Genomic DNA, 17,828 nt, shown 5'->3' on the forward strand with positions numbered 1-17,828 from the left:
TTTTTTTTTTTTTTTTTTTTTTTTTTTTTTTTGGACCAGCGTTCAAACTTGGGACCTTGTGCTTTCTAGGCAGGCGGCAGACCCACTGAGCTAAATCCCCAGGCCAGAACTCCTTAGTACTTAATTTCAAATCCAATAGAAGCAAGCAAAAGAAGATATAAAAATGAGACTTAAGAAAGACCAGATAATTTGTGTACTATTGTACGCTCCGACACACACAGTGGAGTGAGGGAGAACTAGTTGATAGCTAAAGATGCTTTATTTTTGCTTAGCATAGCAGTCTGTTAAAAATTACTTCATCTCAAAAGACTTACTGGAATTTCTGAATGAGAAATTTCCCCACCCTTAATTTTTTTTTCTTTATGAAACAAAATTAGCTCTGTGTTTTTGGGAGAAAAAGAGTTTGGCATACATGCTGATTGTAATAATCTATTGGAAAACACTTAACTTTGATTGACTAAAAAACAAATGCCACTCCTGGTAGTTAAAAGCTTGTGATAATGTGTTCACTCTGGTGTCCACTTCACTTCTGTGAGGTTAATAAGAGGATCTCTCTGAGCCAGGTGTGGTGGTGCAAACCTGTCATCCACATCCAGGTACTCGGGAGGCTAACGCAGGAGAATTGCAAGTTTGAGGACAGCGTGGCAACCTAGTGAGACCTGGTCTCAAAAAAGAAGAGGAGGAAGCAGATCCCCACAATTCAGAGGTGTAAAACCAGGACACAACACATGAAATTCTTTTTCTTCCTCCAGGACATCCCCCACCCCCAAAGCAGCTCTGCCTGGAGTATAACCTCATTGAAGCCACAATCTTGGCATTGCCCTTGCCATGTATAGATCAGGCAGAGTACAGCTACTCGAGGGTGTCAGTTAGAAGGACAATAAATTAAGTGTTTGCTTAGTCAGACTAACAGGTCAGGGTTGGAGGTGGAGGTCACATTACTACTTACGAACTAAAGTCCTTAAGTAAAGTATTTAATATCCTTAGACTTCTATTTACTCTTTGTAAAATGAAGGGTAATATTAGTACCTATGATTCTAGTAACTAATGATAGTAGTAAATGCTATAATTAGTTGTTACTAAATTCAGCAAATTTCCTGACTATCTCCTCCACTTGGAACTTGACTCCCTGCTTGATTAAACAGGGTCAAGTTCATACATATAGATCATCAGCTCAGTCCTTGCCCAATGAAAAGGGTTAACAGGAAGAAACGGAAGAAGTGTTATTTTAACATTGATTTCTAGTAATTCCACCAGAGTACATTCAGTGCCCTCATTTATGGAATATGTGTTGATAGGGGGAAAGATGAAATAAAGTAGTATTCCAGTATGAATATTCTTGTCTTTGAAGGTTAGCCTTGGAGCTTAGAAAAAGAAAATATCGGTAGTTATTAGTTACTTTATCTCATTTTCCAAAACACCAGTTTCTTTGTAATAGTCATTCACAGATGTTTTCACATGCTACATTTTTGCTGTTAGGCTTTTACTAAATTGTGAAATAACTAACCTTCGTGTTCCTGCTGTATTAAAATTGTCAAAGGATTCTTTCAGGATTATATGTCTCCATAAGGGTTTTAATTTGAACAGTGTATAAAAAGTAAAGACCAAGTGAACAGGCCTTAATGTTGTGAAGAGAATAATTAAGTAGAATCTGAGGTTGCCCTGTTATGAATGGGTTATTTGGATATAGAAAGAAGTTATATTTAGGCATGGCATTCTTATAAGCCCTGAAGCTATGTGTTTTACAAACAAGAAATTTATGTGCTAAATAAAAATCACCAGATGTCAGTCTCTGTGTGTGCCAACTGGCGAATGTGTAGTGGCTCAAATCTGGGAGAAATGATGCCCATTTCTTGCTATTCAAACTCAAAAAGGATAGTTGAAGTAAATGCTGTTGAAAAAATTACAATACATTCACCTACCATAGATATCCCATGTTATAAAATTGTTGTCTGAAAGGCTTTAATTTTTTGTTGTTCATGATGTGTTGTGACATTATAAATGTGGCTCATGTGTTTACTGTAATTTATTGTATTTGAATTTCCTAAGCCTCATTACATTCTTTTAAAGGATCAGCAGATACTTTAAAGAACTTACCAGGACACAGCACTCTAATAAAGATCCAGTATACTATACAGTCTATGTAATCTCAGGGTTCCTGTTTTATATCTTGCTCACATCAGTCATTTTCACACAGTCATCAAATGGATTCTCTTCATTCCTTAGAAATTCGAGCTCAACTGGTAGAACAACAAAAATGCCTGGAGCAGCAAACAGAGATGCGAGTTCAGCTTCTCCAGGACCTTCAAGATTTCTTCCGGAAAAAAGCAGAAATTGAGACAGAATATTCTCGGAACCTAGAGAAGTTGGCAGAAAGGTTCATGGCAAAAACAAGAAGCACTAAGGATCATCAGCAGTACAAGTAAGAGAGAGTTAACTCAAATGCACCTTTCCATAATGATACCTCTTACATTTTTACCAAATCATATTGTTCTAGTCTTTTCCATTTTTCTGTGAGGAGCTGTTGGTGGGCATATTCCCATAAGCAAAAGCAACTCTCTGCCTTTATAGTTTAGGGACATCCATTTATGATATTTGAACTAATGATAGTCTCTTGAAATTTTTCAGTTTCTTGTACAAATATTATTTATGGATAAGTTTATATATGAGAAGGTATGTTGTAAAATTCTAGATTACAAAAAACTGGGAGTTATTAATGGCTACAGGTAGATATTTGAAAAAGGAAGGTTTTAGAAAGCTGTTTAAAAGACCTGCAGATTTCTGTAAAATTAAAATAAGCAATATGAGTTGATTGAGTTTAATGCTTCCCATCCCTGCTCTGTTCAGTAGGTTGGTTGCTGTTACATTCAAGACTGATTTCAAACAAGGACCTCTAGAAAAATGCTTATGTGCGAACATAGCATTAATTTTACTTCATTCGTTTAAAAAATACAGGTTATTCTGTTAATGAAATATACTTTATAATTTAAATCCTGGGGACAGACAGGTAAATAGACAACACGATAGCATTGCAGATATGGCAGAATGGGCTGAGCAGGGGAGAATGGGCATATATGGCTAGATTTCATTCAGTGATATCTTAGCACAGCCCTAAAGGACCACTTGGGGAGTCAAGGAGGCTACTCTGGCAAGGCAAACTTCATGGATAAGGGACCCAGGGGCAGGTTTGCAGAACAGCCAGTTGTCCACTGGGGGTGAGTAGTAAGTGGCTGGGCTACATTGGAGTTGATCACAGAATTCTTATTCATCGTTCTGTGCAGTTTTGATTCTGAGGGCATGAGAAGCCTTTGGAGAATTTAAAGTAGAAAAAAATCCATTTTAAAACAATGAAAGAGACCAGAGTTAGGAAAGTGGATTGGATTTTGGAGTAAGGAGAGCAATAAACGAATAAGGAGTGATGGAACCTACTGTCCCAGAGGCAAGAGAGAAATGGACCTACTGGGAGACAGTAAAATGGCAGTGTAGATTTTCCTTTCTGATAATAACAGCACCCCAGATAATCTGGAAAGCACTTCTGCCCCAAAACTGTTAGAAATGCTGTTTAAAATATAATAGCCATGCTTTTAAATGTACAGCCAGACTCAAAGAAAAGTACAGGAAATTTCCAGGGACAGAAAGGGAAGAGGGAAGTGAAGATCCAGGTGGCAGTGCCCCCACACTTCAATCCATGTGGAGATGGAAGATGAGGTCTGTGCAAGGTGAAATTTTGGTACTAAGAACTCCCCTACCACCAGTCTTTCTATATTACATCCCAGGACCAGCAGAGCTGCTAACCCAGTGAAACGGTAAAACACAGAACCACCTCCCCACCTGCATAAGGGCCCAGCAAGAACAGCCATCTGTTCAGCCAGGAGGGGGCTGCTGAGAACCGTGCCTTTTTCTCCACCACTGGTTTTATAGTTCCATTTTATACCCTTCCATCATCTGAATCCTACATAAAAAAATAGGGTGGAGTTCTTTGGCAGAAACAAGGGCAAAACTATTCTAGATAAGGAACACATTTTCCTCTCTCCCCCACCGCTCCTTTTTCCCCTTTTCTTCTCTTTCTTCTTTTGTGGATAAGTTTGACCTCTGGTTTTGTCCAGTATAGAAATCTTAGTGATGATTCCCAGGGTGACCAAAAGTCTAATGTACCTGCCGAGACCTAGGCTGGAAAAAGGAGACTGGAGCCAGTATTATATTCACATTTATAGTAACTGTCCTTTTTAAAGAACAGTTGCAAATAAGAAGACAACCCACTCATCTATTCAACAAATATACTTGAGCGTTTTCTTCTATATGTGTAATTAGTAATTAGTTTGGAACTGAAAATATGGGTGGACCCTTGCTCTGTAATGGTTCCTTAATGAATTAGATGCAACTTTCTGTTTCTACAGTTTTATTTTTTTCAGAGTAGGAAAAATTTATTGAGGGAAGGAAACTTCTAAGAGAGACAGAAGGGGAACCAGAAAGTGGGTTGCCTGCTCACCCCACTTCTCCAAGATTTTTATACAGCAAAGCCATGTGATGAGGCGGGTAGAAAGAAGGACAAAACTATAAGACCCAGTGGAAAATTACAAGGTGGGCAAGAGGTTGGGCAAAACCATAACCAACCAATAAGATTACAAGTACAATCACCAGTTAATATTGATTAAATGGGAATCAAATGGGGAGCAAGTCACATAACAAGAGTATATAAGGATTTTCAGTAAGGTTGGGGGTCAGGGATAATTTCCTGGAAAGGCTGGGTTAAGACCTTGGCCTCCCAACCCAAGTGTCTGAAACCTATTAGAATATCAGTCACTGCTATTTATCCCCAGGGGATGCACAAAGGTATAGTAGTTTCTCCTTTTACAATTCTAGCCTTTAGTGATTATGTCTTATTGTCCCCCATGTTGGCTCATTGCTGTGTTGGCTCCTTGAGGGTGGCCCTGTCTAACTGCCTACAAGATATCTAATTAACTTGCCTATCTGCAATATTCCCCCACTCTGAAGAAGTATCTGTAACTGCTGTGAGGGGACCTCCAGTTTTATGTGATACTTTTCTTCAAAAGATGAACAGCTTAACATTTTCTTTTATTTGAATAAGTGTATTATTGAATATGAGACTGAAGGTTAAATGAGTAAGTTTGTGGAAAAGATAAGCCAGGAGTGAAACAAAAAATCAAAAAACAGATTTTATCAAGGAGTCAGCCATTTAATAATTGCTCCTCTGTATCTTTGGTTAAATTTCATACCCTGTCTGAGGCTTGGTTTCATAACAAGTAAAATGAGATTTTATGACCATCAAGTGAGGAACATCACAAAGTCCTTGCTATACTTGATAGCTGGTGTTGGGTACAACCACCCCTCCCCCTAAGTTCTCAGCCTTCAGCATGGCAGTGTAACCAGTCATGCAGGCTGGACTCTGGAGTCTGCTCTTATGCAGTGTTTGCCTATTGTGCGAAACAATCTTTGGCGTAAAGTTGCCACTGCATAGTGGAAAGACCAAGGCTTAGATCAGCCTCCCTGAACACAAAGACTCACTTTGACAGTGGCTTTGGTCTTTATCAAATCCCCATGCCTTGCTAAGCTTTAGTTCTCTCGTTCATGAAAGGAACACAAAGAATCTCTGCTTTACATGGTAGTGGTAAGGATTAAGTAGAATTAATGTCAACTTCTTAGAGCAGCTTCTGAATTAAAAATAACTAACTTTATATAGCACAGACTGTATGCCTGTAGTGTTATTGTATTGTAAGCTTTTAAAATATATATTAACTCAAATTATTCTCATAATAATCTTATAAGTCCTATTATTTTCCCCCTCTTCAAAGTAACACAGAAGTATAGAAAAGTTACAATCACTTGTCCAAGACTGCATAGCTAGTAAGAGGTAGCTGGGGCAGGAACTTGGAATAGCTCCAGAGTCTGTGATCTTGGCCTGTATACTACTTCTTACTTTGAGTATGGTAACTGCTAGTATCATTATTATTGAAGTTATTATGATTACTAATACTAGTACTAACATGGAAGTAATACATGTATTGAACGAATAACACTCATTCTTACAATGGGACAGGACACTGTCAATATAAAGAAAAATTTAAAAATTCTCAAAGAATTTATAAGCTGCTTCAATATAAAAGATATATATAAAAGTTTTTTATAAATCAGGCAACCTTTACCCTGAGGCTGGATAAAGAACATAAGTAGTAAAGCTCCATTTACCTGCTATAGAACCATTACTCCTTTCCTGATGGTTTTGAGGAAAAAGGGGAGCTCCTTAGAGGAGGGTATATAATTTTCCCTGTGTCATGGGAAGTGAAGGGCTGCCCTAGGGGTACAGTGCCAGGACCCTTGATGGATATTTTTCCCAAGGCCCATTTCTGCTTCTGTCTTCTGCTTCCTGTTTCTTCCAGAGGGTTTTGATTGGATCCAAAATCTGAGAGACTTAATAAAAAAGCATGACTTACTCATTTTTTACTAACTGAATTAATGATTAGGATCATAGTAAAATAACACATCTAATTAAATGGTATTTGCCCTTGAGTTAAGATAAGCATTTGTGTCATTTTGCAATTTTACAGTGTGCTTTTAAACAAATAAAATTGTGCTTTTTTTTTTTGTAAAACAGTAACATCCCAATTGCTCACTATTTTCACTTGCAATTTTTCTCTGAAATTTTTAAACCATCTTTTTTGTGTAGTTCATAGTCATTATTAACTTTATTCTCTAGAATAAAATAAAGAACCAGTTACAAATCTGACATATTTCAGTGGGTTTCCGTAGAGAAAAAGACAAGTCACAAGCCAGCAAACTTCTTGGTTCTATTCATGAGCCTTGACACAATACTATAAAGTTCTGGTTCCCAGAAACACTTTTTGAGAGGCTGGAAGTTATGTATCAGGGGATTAATAAATAACCATCAAGTTTATTTTCTGTGGAGAGCAAAACTAGCTACATTTCTTTTCCAGCAGTAGACTGAACATTCAAAGCAGACGTTGTGTGCAGTGACAAACCAAAGTCTGTCTGAGATGGGAATCAATAGATTTTTATGTAAACATAAATTGCTTTCCTCAATGAGGAGTTTAGAGCTGAAAGGCTCCCTGACCACTATGTGTGTTAGAGTCCTGGGCCCTTGCCAGGGGTGCAGGTTAACACTGGTGTTCTGCTCCATGTATTTCCTTCCACTGGCAAATTGTTTGCTGAGTGCTGTTTGTAGACTGAGAGACTGTTGCATTGGCTGTCAAGTGTCCTGGTCTAAGGAACCCTCGGGGAAGAAAAAATAGTGACAAAGCCCATCTGTTGTGGCTCTCAGCTTGCTTGAGTGACTTCACTCAGCTGTTTTGGGCATCTTTGAACTGGATGTAATTCTGCCCTTCTTCACTTCTCAGGAAAGACCAGAACCTGTTGTCTCCAGTTAACTGCTGGTATTTGCTTCTGAACCAAGTGAGGCGAGAGAGCAAAGACCACGCCACCTTAAGTGACATCTATCTGAACAATGTGATCATGCGCTTCATGCAGATAAGCGAGGATTCCACCAGGATGTTTAAAAAGGTACACTCTGTAAACCCTGACAGCCTGGACTATCTGATAACCTCTTTGCCTATCACTAAGACTGAGAACAGTGCCTGAAAAACTTAAAAGGAGTGAGTATTTTAAAGATACAGCATAAAATGTTAGGCTCAAACTTTTATTTATCCTATGTATGCAAGTGTGGGTACAAAGATGCATGTAAAATGTATACATAATATGATCTACTATTGCATGCCAGAAGGACTTGTATTCAGTTAATTACTGAATCTGTGACCTGAATAATGTGTGCAAAGTTTTGAAAAAGACGTTCGGCAAGTTGTGCCTTGGTCCCTAGGAACTGATGAAACATGCCAGGGAAGAAGAAAAGCTGCAGATTCTGCCTTTTGGGTTCACACATGACCAGGCTTGTGAAGAACAAGATTACCACATGCGCTGCTACTCTCTCAGGAAAATGTTATCAAAGTTTTTCTTAATCCCTTCAGACCAGCAGCAGAGGCTGTGAGAGAATGATGTGAAGGGGGGAAAAAACCCACAGGGCACAGAAAATTCAGTTTCTTATACACCGGAGAGTTCCCTCCTTCTCAAACCCATTAAAAAAGAACTGGGGGTGGGGAGCAGAACAGAACAAATCAGAGCAAAACAAAAAAGAACTGGGTTTTTAAGGTGTCTTATCATCAATAATAGCTGTAGCCAACTCTCAGCAAATTTTTGTTGTTTGGACATTTTTGTTGAGAATAATAACAAAATTGGGCTATTTCCTGTGTAGAGAATGCAGCTATTTGCCTGGTGAGTCTGGCTTTCAGTTTTTGTGTTTATAGGACAAGAATCTCCTTTGACTCTTTCAGCTTTGTGCTGATAGTGTTTAGTGTCTACATTATACCTGTGCCTCTCTTCAGTAAGTAACGATTTGTTTTAGAAAGGGGTGGGGACCCACCCTGTAGATTAATGATATATTTATATTTCAAAGGGCCCCTTAAAACAAAGACATAGTGTTAAGCAGGCCAGCTGGAAAACTTCTTAGTTGTGTTTGATGTATCCACATTAGATTTGATTTCTGACCTAGAAATGGAATTTAACAAGCTCTAAGTGATCTTATACTCAGTTAAAATAGAAAGAAAAAAAATATTTTGGACAAAGGATAATTTTAAAACTGGAACCAAAGAGTATATTAATTAAGAAGAAAATAAGTAGGGAAATGCCCATTTCTCTTAAGACAGTAGTATTATTTTAATAATAATTCAAATAGAGCTGTGAAGGTGAAGTAACTTACTTGCACATCAGCCCTTTCAGCAGTGACCTTGCTTGTTTTAGCCACTGTTTCCAGGCATCTCCCATGAGCAGAAGATGGTAATGTTAGGTATCTGCAAGGCCACAAAGATGAAGAAAAACCAGTCCTTGTGCGTAAGAAGGTTGCAGGCAATCCAAATTTGGCACTGAATGATGCTTCCTAGTCTGCGGATCCTGGCAGTGATCCAGCCTCGCCCTCTAGGACCAGCACCTCAGTAGAGATCATGTATTTATCCATTTAACAAAACATCCTTAAATGTCTGTCTGGCAAAGCAGAGTTAAAGGACATGTCCCTGCTTGAGAGGAGCTCATTACAATAATTAAGATTTGCCATGCTAACGAGATGCACAAGGCGCTGTGGGAGCCTGCAGGCTGGGGAGCTTCACTTCCCCTAGGGGTCAGGAAATGCTTCACACAAGAGGGAGCCCTTGACGTGAGGCTTTTAGGAGAAGGAGGCATTCATCAGGTAGACAAGGACAAGGAGCTCTCCAAGAGAATGCCATGTGATGGCACCAGGGATTATGCGGGAGTGAATGATGGCATGTGGGGGGTGGTCAAATAAGAAGGGACTTTGTATATCTCGAGGACATGTAAAGATTTGTATAAGTCAAGGGCTTAGCAAAGTTGATAGAAATCTAGGACTCAGAGTCAAATGAATTTGGATTTGAATTCCAGCTTTTCTGCTTACTTGCTTTGGGATTGTGGGAGATGGGAGATTTCACACATATGCTCTGTACTCTTGAAGGGAGTGAGCCAAGCAAGATTGGACAGAAGGGGGAACTAAACATGTGGAAACTCGGGCTGGGATGGTCTTTGGAGTTTCTCATATCCTGACTAGGAGATGTGCCGGGTTCTTTTCAGTCATGGGATTTAGGCTGCTCTGGGAGAAGGATAAGTAATCCTGAGATAAGGCAGCTCCCTTGGTGGAGGCTAGTTCCCAAGGGTAATTCCCAGAGTGGGATCATCTCTGAGTTTTAGCAGCCAGCAGCAAGTATTCCCAGTAGTTGAGGGAATGTGTTCCTGGCTCTTGAATAGAGATCTGGGAAATGCACAGTAAATACACAGATAGATACATCTGCTTGTTTATTACCTAGCGTTCTGTGCTTAACCAGCTTTTCTGAGATTCAAAGAATTTACAGTGAATTCCTGTCTACTTTGGCATTTAGTGGGGGGAAATATTCCATGCTTCCTGAACAGTAATTTCATACATAGTGTTAGGAAACAGCTTCAAGACTATAGTCTTAATTGCATTGGTTATGATTGCCTTGGCATGTCAAAAAGTTTTTAACAGGTAGGCCTGGTGAAGTATCGTGTACCTCTCTAATCCCAGCATTGGGGGGACCAAGGAAGGAGGATGGCCGTGAGTTTGAGGCTAGCCTGGGCTACATAGTGAAGTCAAGGCCAGCCTAAACTAAATAAAGAGATTCTGCCTCAAAAAGACAAAAAAGGGGGGAAAAAAAAAAGAAAAAGAAAGTTCTTAACAGGCAGAAAAAGTGAACCTTTTTAAAAACAATGTTCAGGGCCAGGGATTTAGCTCAGTGGTTCCACCACCTGCCTTGCAAGTGCAAGGACCCGAGTTCCATCCCTGGTACTATGACTAGTACTACTCATAATAAAATAACAATATTCAATTGTTGAAATATTGATTATTTCAGATCTAGATTTTTAAAGTGTTAAAATGTAGCCTATGAGAATAATAGTGATTCAGCTTTTAGAGTATGAAATCAGCTGTTTTAGGTATAAATTTTGGCTTTGCTGAGGCAACTGTAATGGGTTCTGAAGTGATTAAAGCTATGGTCTTATAGCTGTTTCCTAACATTATGCATGAAGTTAAGTATTCCTATAAGTGTCTTCTTGTTTATTTTATCCACTTTAGTAACTTTATGGACTTAGGAGTATTTTTGAACCTCTGATGACTCAGTTTTGACATCTATAAAGTATGTATAGTAACTTATTGCACATAGTTATATGAGAGATTTATGAATCATGTGTGGAAAGCAACTGAGCCTATGTCTGGACTTAAATTCCAAGTAAACTTTTAGCTAGTATCTTTCTTATCTATAATGTAATCATTTATTTCATACACCTATGATAATTACATAATGTTGGTTTATGCATTAATCACATGTTAAATAATGTGTCCTCATTCTAAGGTGAATATATGTACAACTTTGTGGTAAATACATTCAGATCATCATATTTTATTTATCACTTATTTTTACTTCAAAATCATATTTATAAGCTGGCTTTGAACCAAGTGAAAGCCTGTGTTGGTTAGTAATCCATGGGAGTACCACAATATGGTGGCATTTGAATATATTAAATTATTCTTGTTTTAAATTATTTTGAAAGCTGTCATTTCTCCATGAATTGTTCTCAAATGATTGATATATTTTTATCTTTCCCTGTTGTGCATAAATATATGTGCCTGATTATTTTGTTTCTTAACCAATAGCAACCATGTATGTTATCTGCCATTTTTGGACTTTTAACTCTGCATGCAACACTGGGCTCTGCATCTCTCCCTTAGCTTGCACATCCCCACAGCTGTGAATGAACAAGGATTATAATTCATCTTTGGAAGATGAGGAAAGAAAATGCTCAGGGATATAAGTGGCAGTGCTAGGCTGGCTAATATTTATTCTTGTCTTTGCTCATATGTTTTAAGCAGTTCATATCTACCCTGGACACTTGGTATTTTTTGTTCATAATTGGAGATGTCACTCAGTGCCTTGGGTCAGAAACTTCTGAGAAATAGGACTGTCATTCTTGGTCCTATTCTTTCTTTTTTTTTGTGGTACCAGGGATTGAACTTGGGACCTTGTGCTTACAAGGCAGGCGGCAGAACCGCTTAGCTAAACCTCTGGCCCCTTGGTCTTATTATTTCTTAAGAAAATGTATGCCTGGGATGAGACAGCAAACTGTCAATTATCCACATGGTAGATAGGGACTCAAAGCAATGGAGACTCATCCCAGGCCACTGAGAATAACCTTTTTTTGACATAAATGCATAGATTATCAGATACAAATTCAAAGGAATTAAATTAGCCCACTTTTGATATTGCTGATTGTGTGTCTTAAAATTGAAAGGAAGCAGAGATTATTAGTGAGATTCATAGTCATTTTTATCAAACAGCTGTATTCTATTTAAATACCTCCATAGGCAAAAAAGAAAGATACTTTATGGGGGATAAAGTTTGGTTTCAAATAGACCTTTTAAAATAAGTTAGTACACAAACAGATGCTTCAACCAAAGTTAATAAAAGATACCTATCAACTTCTCATCTCTAAAACTCTAATCCTGTTTTGAAAAAAAAAGCCCATAAATTTTAAAACATTGAAAATTACCAATCTGTATATACATAGGAAGAGGTTTTTTTTTAGTATAAAAGTATGTTTTTCACTATAAAACATAAAATATATATTCATGGTAGAAATTTAGAAAGCATGAAAAATATAAAAAAAATAATGATTCTCCATGATAACACTATTTACTCTTAGGGTGTTGGATTCTTTTCAATAATTATTTGTATAAACATATATGTATGGTATAAACACACATATATATGTGCTTTATAAAAATTGCAATATCATCACATACATCATGGACACATGTCCTTTTAATGTAAAATATTATAAACACCTCATGCCTATACTTTTAGAATAGGATACTTCGTGCCTGCATAGTGCTTTACTGTCTGTTGTGGCCACATGTTATTTCTGTTACTGCATTTAAATCTTTCACACATCAATGATAGATTTCTTATGCTATTTTTCTTGAAGTAGAATTTTTGAGTCAAAGGATGACCTTGGAATTTCATGTCATGGATGAAATTCTGGTCTTTTACCTTTCAGGAGTAATGATAATCATGGCTGTGAATTGCCAATGACTAATATATTTCCTGAGGAATAATGGGCTATAGCAAGCAGAGTACTGCCAGATATGAGTTTGAATACTTATGCAACAGTGGTAAATAATATAACAAGAAAAACTTTTTCAAAGCATTTTAGTGCAGTGTAGCAGAAGAATTAAATGGTGTTCTGGAGGCCTTGAGGAATAGCTTAATTATTGATATGCTTGGATAAATAAGTAAGAGTAGTTCAGGCTAACACTACTAGCTGGTTCTCTTCAGCTTTGCCAATATTATGGCTAGCTTGTTTTTTGGTTGTTGTTGTTTTTTTAATAAATCAAACCAAACTACCATTTCTTATAATGATATAATTCATTTTTTAAGAAATTGAGAAAATATTTTTGTTTGTCGAAATTGCCTATCATGATGACAGGCCCATAGTAAGTAGACAGTCAGTAGCAGTAGTTGGTACTCCTCTTCTTAGATTTACATTATTGCCTTTATCACTCAGTAACAATACAATATGTATGATTGGCCTGGCTGTTAATTTAGCAGGTGAGTTACTACATAAGAGCTTTCACCACCTGTTCAGAAGTTTTATCAAAGTCTCCTAAACAGGATATTAAGTATATAATATATGTCTCTCTCCCTGCCAACTTCCTACCACAATAATAAAGCCAACTGATATCTGCTAAGTTGAATCTTAGATTCAACTCAATGTAGCATGATTCTTTGGCAGCAACCCCCTGATGTTCATAGTTGAACCTGTAATTACATTTAGAATATTTATCAAAAAGCACCTGAAAACTTATTTTTTGGTAAAGGCATCTAAAAATATAAATCATTATAAATGGATAGCTCTAAGTCATTTATATTTTTTCTATTTATCTGTAACTTCTGAGTTTTGTATATGAACATATTTTGCAAGAAGACAGACAAGTTGGACGTGGTGATACATGTGTGTAATTCCAGTGCTGTGGAAGACTGAGGCAGGATCTCAAGTTCAAGTCCAGTCTGTGCAACTTAGCAACTTAGTGAGAATCTGACTTAAAATTAAAAAAAAAAAAAAGGACACAGTAGAACATTTATTATAAATTAACTTCAATTAAATAATCCATTCTCAAATATTGATATTAATAGAGAATTGGCCTATTTACCAGGTCCAGTTGAAAATTACACTTTGAAGTTTTAGTAGTATGATTAACACGAGAAGATATAAAACAGGACTTCTGAACACAATAGTAGCCTCTACACAGGCTCCTCCTGCTTTACCTCCCAAATTACCTGTGAAATGACTAGATACATAAATGGGAAAAACTAAAACAATCCTTTTAACTTCGGGTAGTTCTCTTTGTTCCTTGTTGAAACCATCTAATGGCTCCCACCTTACTCAGAGGACAGTCTGCACCCGTCTGTGTACTATGCACAACTTTTTCTCTACAACACCTATATATTTACTTATTTGTTCATTTTCTGACTCCCCTCAGTTCCAATGTAAGTTCCTGATGGGAGAGATCTTGTGCTTCATTGACACAGTGACTGCCACATAGTAGGTCTCAGCAAGTATTTATTAAATAAGTAGTGAATAAAGAATATGAATAAATCCATCTGTTTAGAAACCAGAGATGAGTGGCATTTACATAATAGAAATTTCAGGGTATTTCAACAAGATCCAATATTAGCAGAGCCAGAATTAAGCAACACTGTAATGTGCAAACTATTTTCCAAAAAAGAGCTCAGAAGTGGCTCTACTAGTAATCCTCTTTTGAAGGCGAGGATCAGAACATATACTGAATATGGCTGTCAGGTTTATTTTAATACTTTTTATGTTTCAATCAAGGGGAAAATATTATTATTATTATTAGAAGAGAAGTAAAAGTGGGAAATTTTATCAGCTAATTACTTTATGAGATCAACCTAGAAACCTATAAAAATAAAAGATTTTGAAGAACTGAATATATGAACTATTTAGATAAGGAAACCTAGTAATGTCTGATAATTGATAATGAAATATATGTATCATATTTACTGTTTAAATTTTATTGGTTTTAAGTGAAGATGTAGAACTGTACTTGGCTAGTCATTGGCTTTTCTTTCTTTCTTTCTTTCTTTTTTTTCTACTAGGGATCAAACTCAAGTCCTTGCACTTGGGAGGCAGATGGTGGAACCAATGAGCTAAATCTCTGGCCCAACTGGCTTTTAATAAATGCATCCATGCATTTTTTTCTTTATCTTTAAAGATGGAGATTGCAAGTGTCTCATAAAATAATTGAATTTATTACTCAACAAGGTCTAATTCTGCTGAATAGTCATGACAAATTTATTGGACTTTTATTTCTCTTCTCATTCTTTCTGATGTCTTATCGAAATCTTTCTTTTCCAAAATAGCATAGGCATTCTATTTTATTTTTCATTCAACAAACTTGTAAATTACATTTTGTAACAGGCACAGTGGTGGGTTCCAGGGTCACAAAAGTAAGACACAAATCTTTAACTAATAGCCTAAAGGAGCTTAGAATCTATTTAGTGAAGGAAGTGTAGGCATGAGAATTACATTATAAATTGGAAACCACTCTTACACAATGGAACCCCAAGATCATGAAAGCACAGGACTGAGCAAGGCATTCTGCTTAGGGAAATGTTCCGAGTGACATTTGTTTCAAAGTTGGTGTAGTTTTACAGGGGAATTAGGCAAAGTCTCTTATAAGGAGAAGCAAGCACAAGGCTCTAGACTTCTGATCAACCCTAGTACATATGTAGGAAATGATTGTAGGGGAACAGGATGGTAGATAGGACTCCCGTGGCCCCAAGAAGTGGAGTTATAAAGATGTATTAAACCACTTTGGCTGGACCACATACTCACATCTGCTAAACAGCTAGCTAGGGTTAGGCATGTAACCTGTAACATAGTGAAGGATTTGTTGTAAGGAAGAGCTGTCTGAGTTCTGGAAAGGAAGGTTGTGGAAATAACAAGAATCTTTGAGGAATTGTTTTGTGACATGTGAGTAACTAAGAGTGCCAAAAAAGTTGTATAAGCAGAGATGGGAATGACATAACTGGTTTTGTTCTTTGATTTTTTGTTTTGTTTTGTTTTTTTGGTTTTTTGAGACACGGTCTCACTTTGTAGTCGAGACTAACCTGGAACTCACTATGTAGCCCAGGCTGGTCTCAAATTCACAGCGATACTCCTGCCTTGGCCTGTCTAGTGCTGGGATTACAGGCATGCACCACCAAACCTGGCTTTGGTTTTGTTCTTTAAAAGCACTGTTAGGAGTAAATTAAAATGGGAAGAAATTTGCCTTGGGGAACCTACTGAAGAAGCTGTTGAATTAGTAATCTATGTAGTGCTATTTACTCTGTCATGTGAGTTATGGCCAAACCTTATTAGTTCCATACTTGAAATGATATTGATCTTTTTAAAAAGTTCTCATCCATGCAGATTAAGAATGAATGGAGTGAATTAGATTTTTATTGTTTTATAAAATGCTTGAATATGGCTATTTAGTTCATCCAAATCAAATTTTCTTAAATCTCCTCTTTTAGCTAATGGCTCTTTAACCTATTGAAGGAAAAAATCTAATCATGATTCCAAGATTCTTGGGCTTACAATAACTACACAGACACGGGTTTGGACTGACTTCACAAAACAGGACAAATGCAATTAACTGAAAGTCACTAAGAAGTGTATGTCGCCTTCTAATCCTTTCAAGGTATTAACTTCCACCCTTTGAAGTATAAAGAAGATGTACTTAATACCACTGGTGCAACACAAGGAACAGTTAGTTATCTAGGAGGCAAGGAGAATTCGCTCTGATTTCTTTAAACTGTATCTTTGTGGAGACAGTAAAGACTTTGGGACTCTTTAGTACAGAGAAAATAGTCTTAGCTAGGATACTTAGCTGATAACATTGGCATGCTAACTCTGTAAGGATACAGGAGTTAACAATTGGAAGGATCTAACACAGGCAGCTTTTTACTGTCCTCATGCTGGCCTTCTAACAACTGTGTAGTGTGATGTAAGCAAGGGGTCTCAAGAATAAGAGTTCTACTTTGCTATAACTTTGTAATATTTCCTGGAATGGGTTTTACCCTCCTTGATAGAGACCACTGTTCTGTTAATTGTTCCAAAATATAAGTTTTTACTTACAGGGCTGCCTTGGTACTTGTTAACTGGTTTCAGGGGACATGACAAGTTCCAAACAATGAGTATTGTCAAATTGTTTTGGCTGAAAGGGTAGTGAGTCACAAGGCTATCCACATGGATGGGCAGTTCTAGTTTATGTGTTAGAGTACCAAACAAATGATGAATACTGGGACAAAATCACCAAATTTGGTGAATTTTGAAGCATTAGAGTACCAAAGTATGTTTGCACACTGAATTGACTAGCTAAGACATTCAGATTTAAAAATTGATATGAATAGACTGTTTTATCAGTACTTAAAAAAAACCAAAGGATTTCACAAACTAAAACAAGCATATGACAAGAGCCGAGTTGATAATAACATCAAAATGACAGAAAGATTAACATTTATATACAGCGTGCATTTCATTAATCAATGTAACAACACAATAGAATACACTAGTATAATCTCTGTTTTACAGATGAGGAAACAGCTCAGGGAGTTAAAGATTTTTAAATAGTGCAATGTTGGGCATATCTTAAAGATTGTGAGTTTTCCCCTAGGCTAACAGTCAGTGTGCAATTGTCCTCTGGCCTCATGTGTTTTTGTTTTAACTTTCCTGGCTGTATTCAGTGAGCCAAGATATTGGTGGAAAAGACATCTATTCCTTAGGAATTTCTTTTTCTATTGCTTATCTACCTTTAGTTACATCCATTGTTAGTTTAATAGGCTGATTAACTAGCTGTATTTCTGAAATGATCTAATCAAGATAAATATCAATCTTTAAAGGATGTTTCTGACATAAGTTAAATTTTTGAAGATGAATTAGTTCTTTTAAAAAAAAATGGGGTTTGATTAAGACTTAGGTAAAGATTTTGCTTTGTTTAAGTTAGCTGAATAAGCATAATCCAGAGTGGTTGAAATTGTTTTGTTGACCTCTCACATTAGATTACAGAGCAGTTTTCTATGTGGCGCATGGAAGGCATGCTAAGAAGTGGTAAGAATGTGCAAATGCATGAGTATATGAATGAATAAATTTATATAAATATCTCA

At 36.9% G+C, this 17,828-nt stretch overlaps 1 protein-coding gene across 2 annotated transcripts in view; it reads left to right on the forward strand.

Moving 5' to 3' along the window:
* Srgap1 (SLIT-ROBO Rho GTPase activating protein 1) overlaps window positions 1-17,828 on the forward strand; it is a 291,479-nt gene that overhangs the window by 144,901 nt on the left and 128,750 nt on the right. For both annotated transcript variants that reach the window (XM_010644530.2, XM_010644531.2), the window contains exons 2-3: window positions 2,227-2,422; window positions 7,374-7,536. In XM_010644530.2, the coding sequence (XP_010642832.1) occupies window positions 2,227-2,422; window positions 7,374-7,536 (359 nt within the window). The remainder of the gene's footprint in view (window positions 1-2,226; window positions 2,423-7,373; window positions 7,537-17,828) is intronic.

Source organism: Fukomys damarensis, unplaced genomic scaffold, assembly GCF_012274545.1.
Source record: "Fukomys damarensis isolate Sample0158 unplaced genomic scaffold, DMR_v1.0_HiC HiC_scaffold_15, whole genome shotgun sequence".
Taxonomy (NCBI): Eukaryota; Metazoa; Chordata; class Mammalia; order Rodentia; family Bathyergidae; genus Fukomys; species Fukomys damarensis.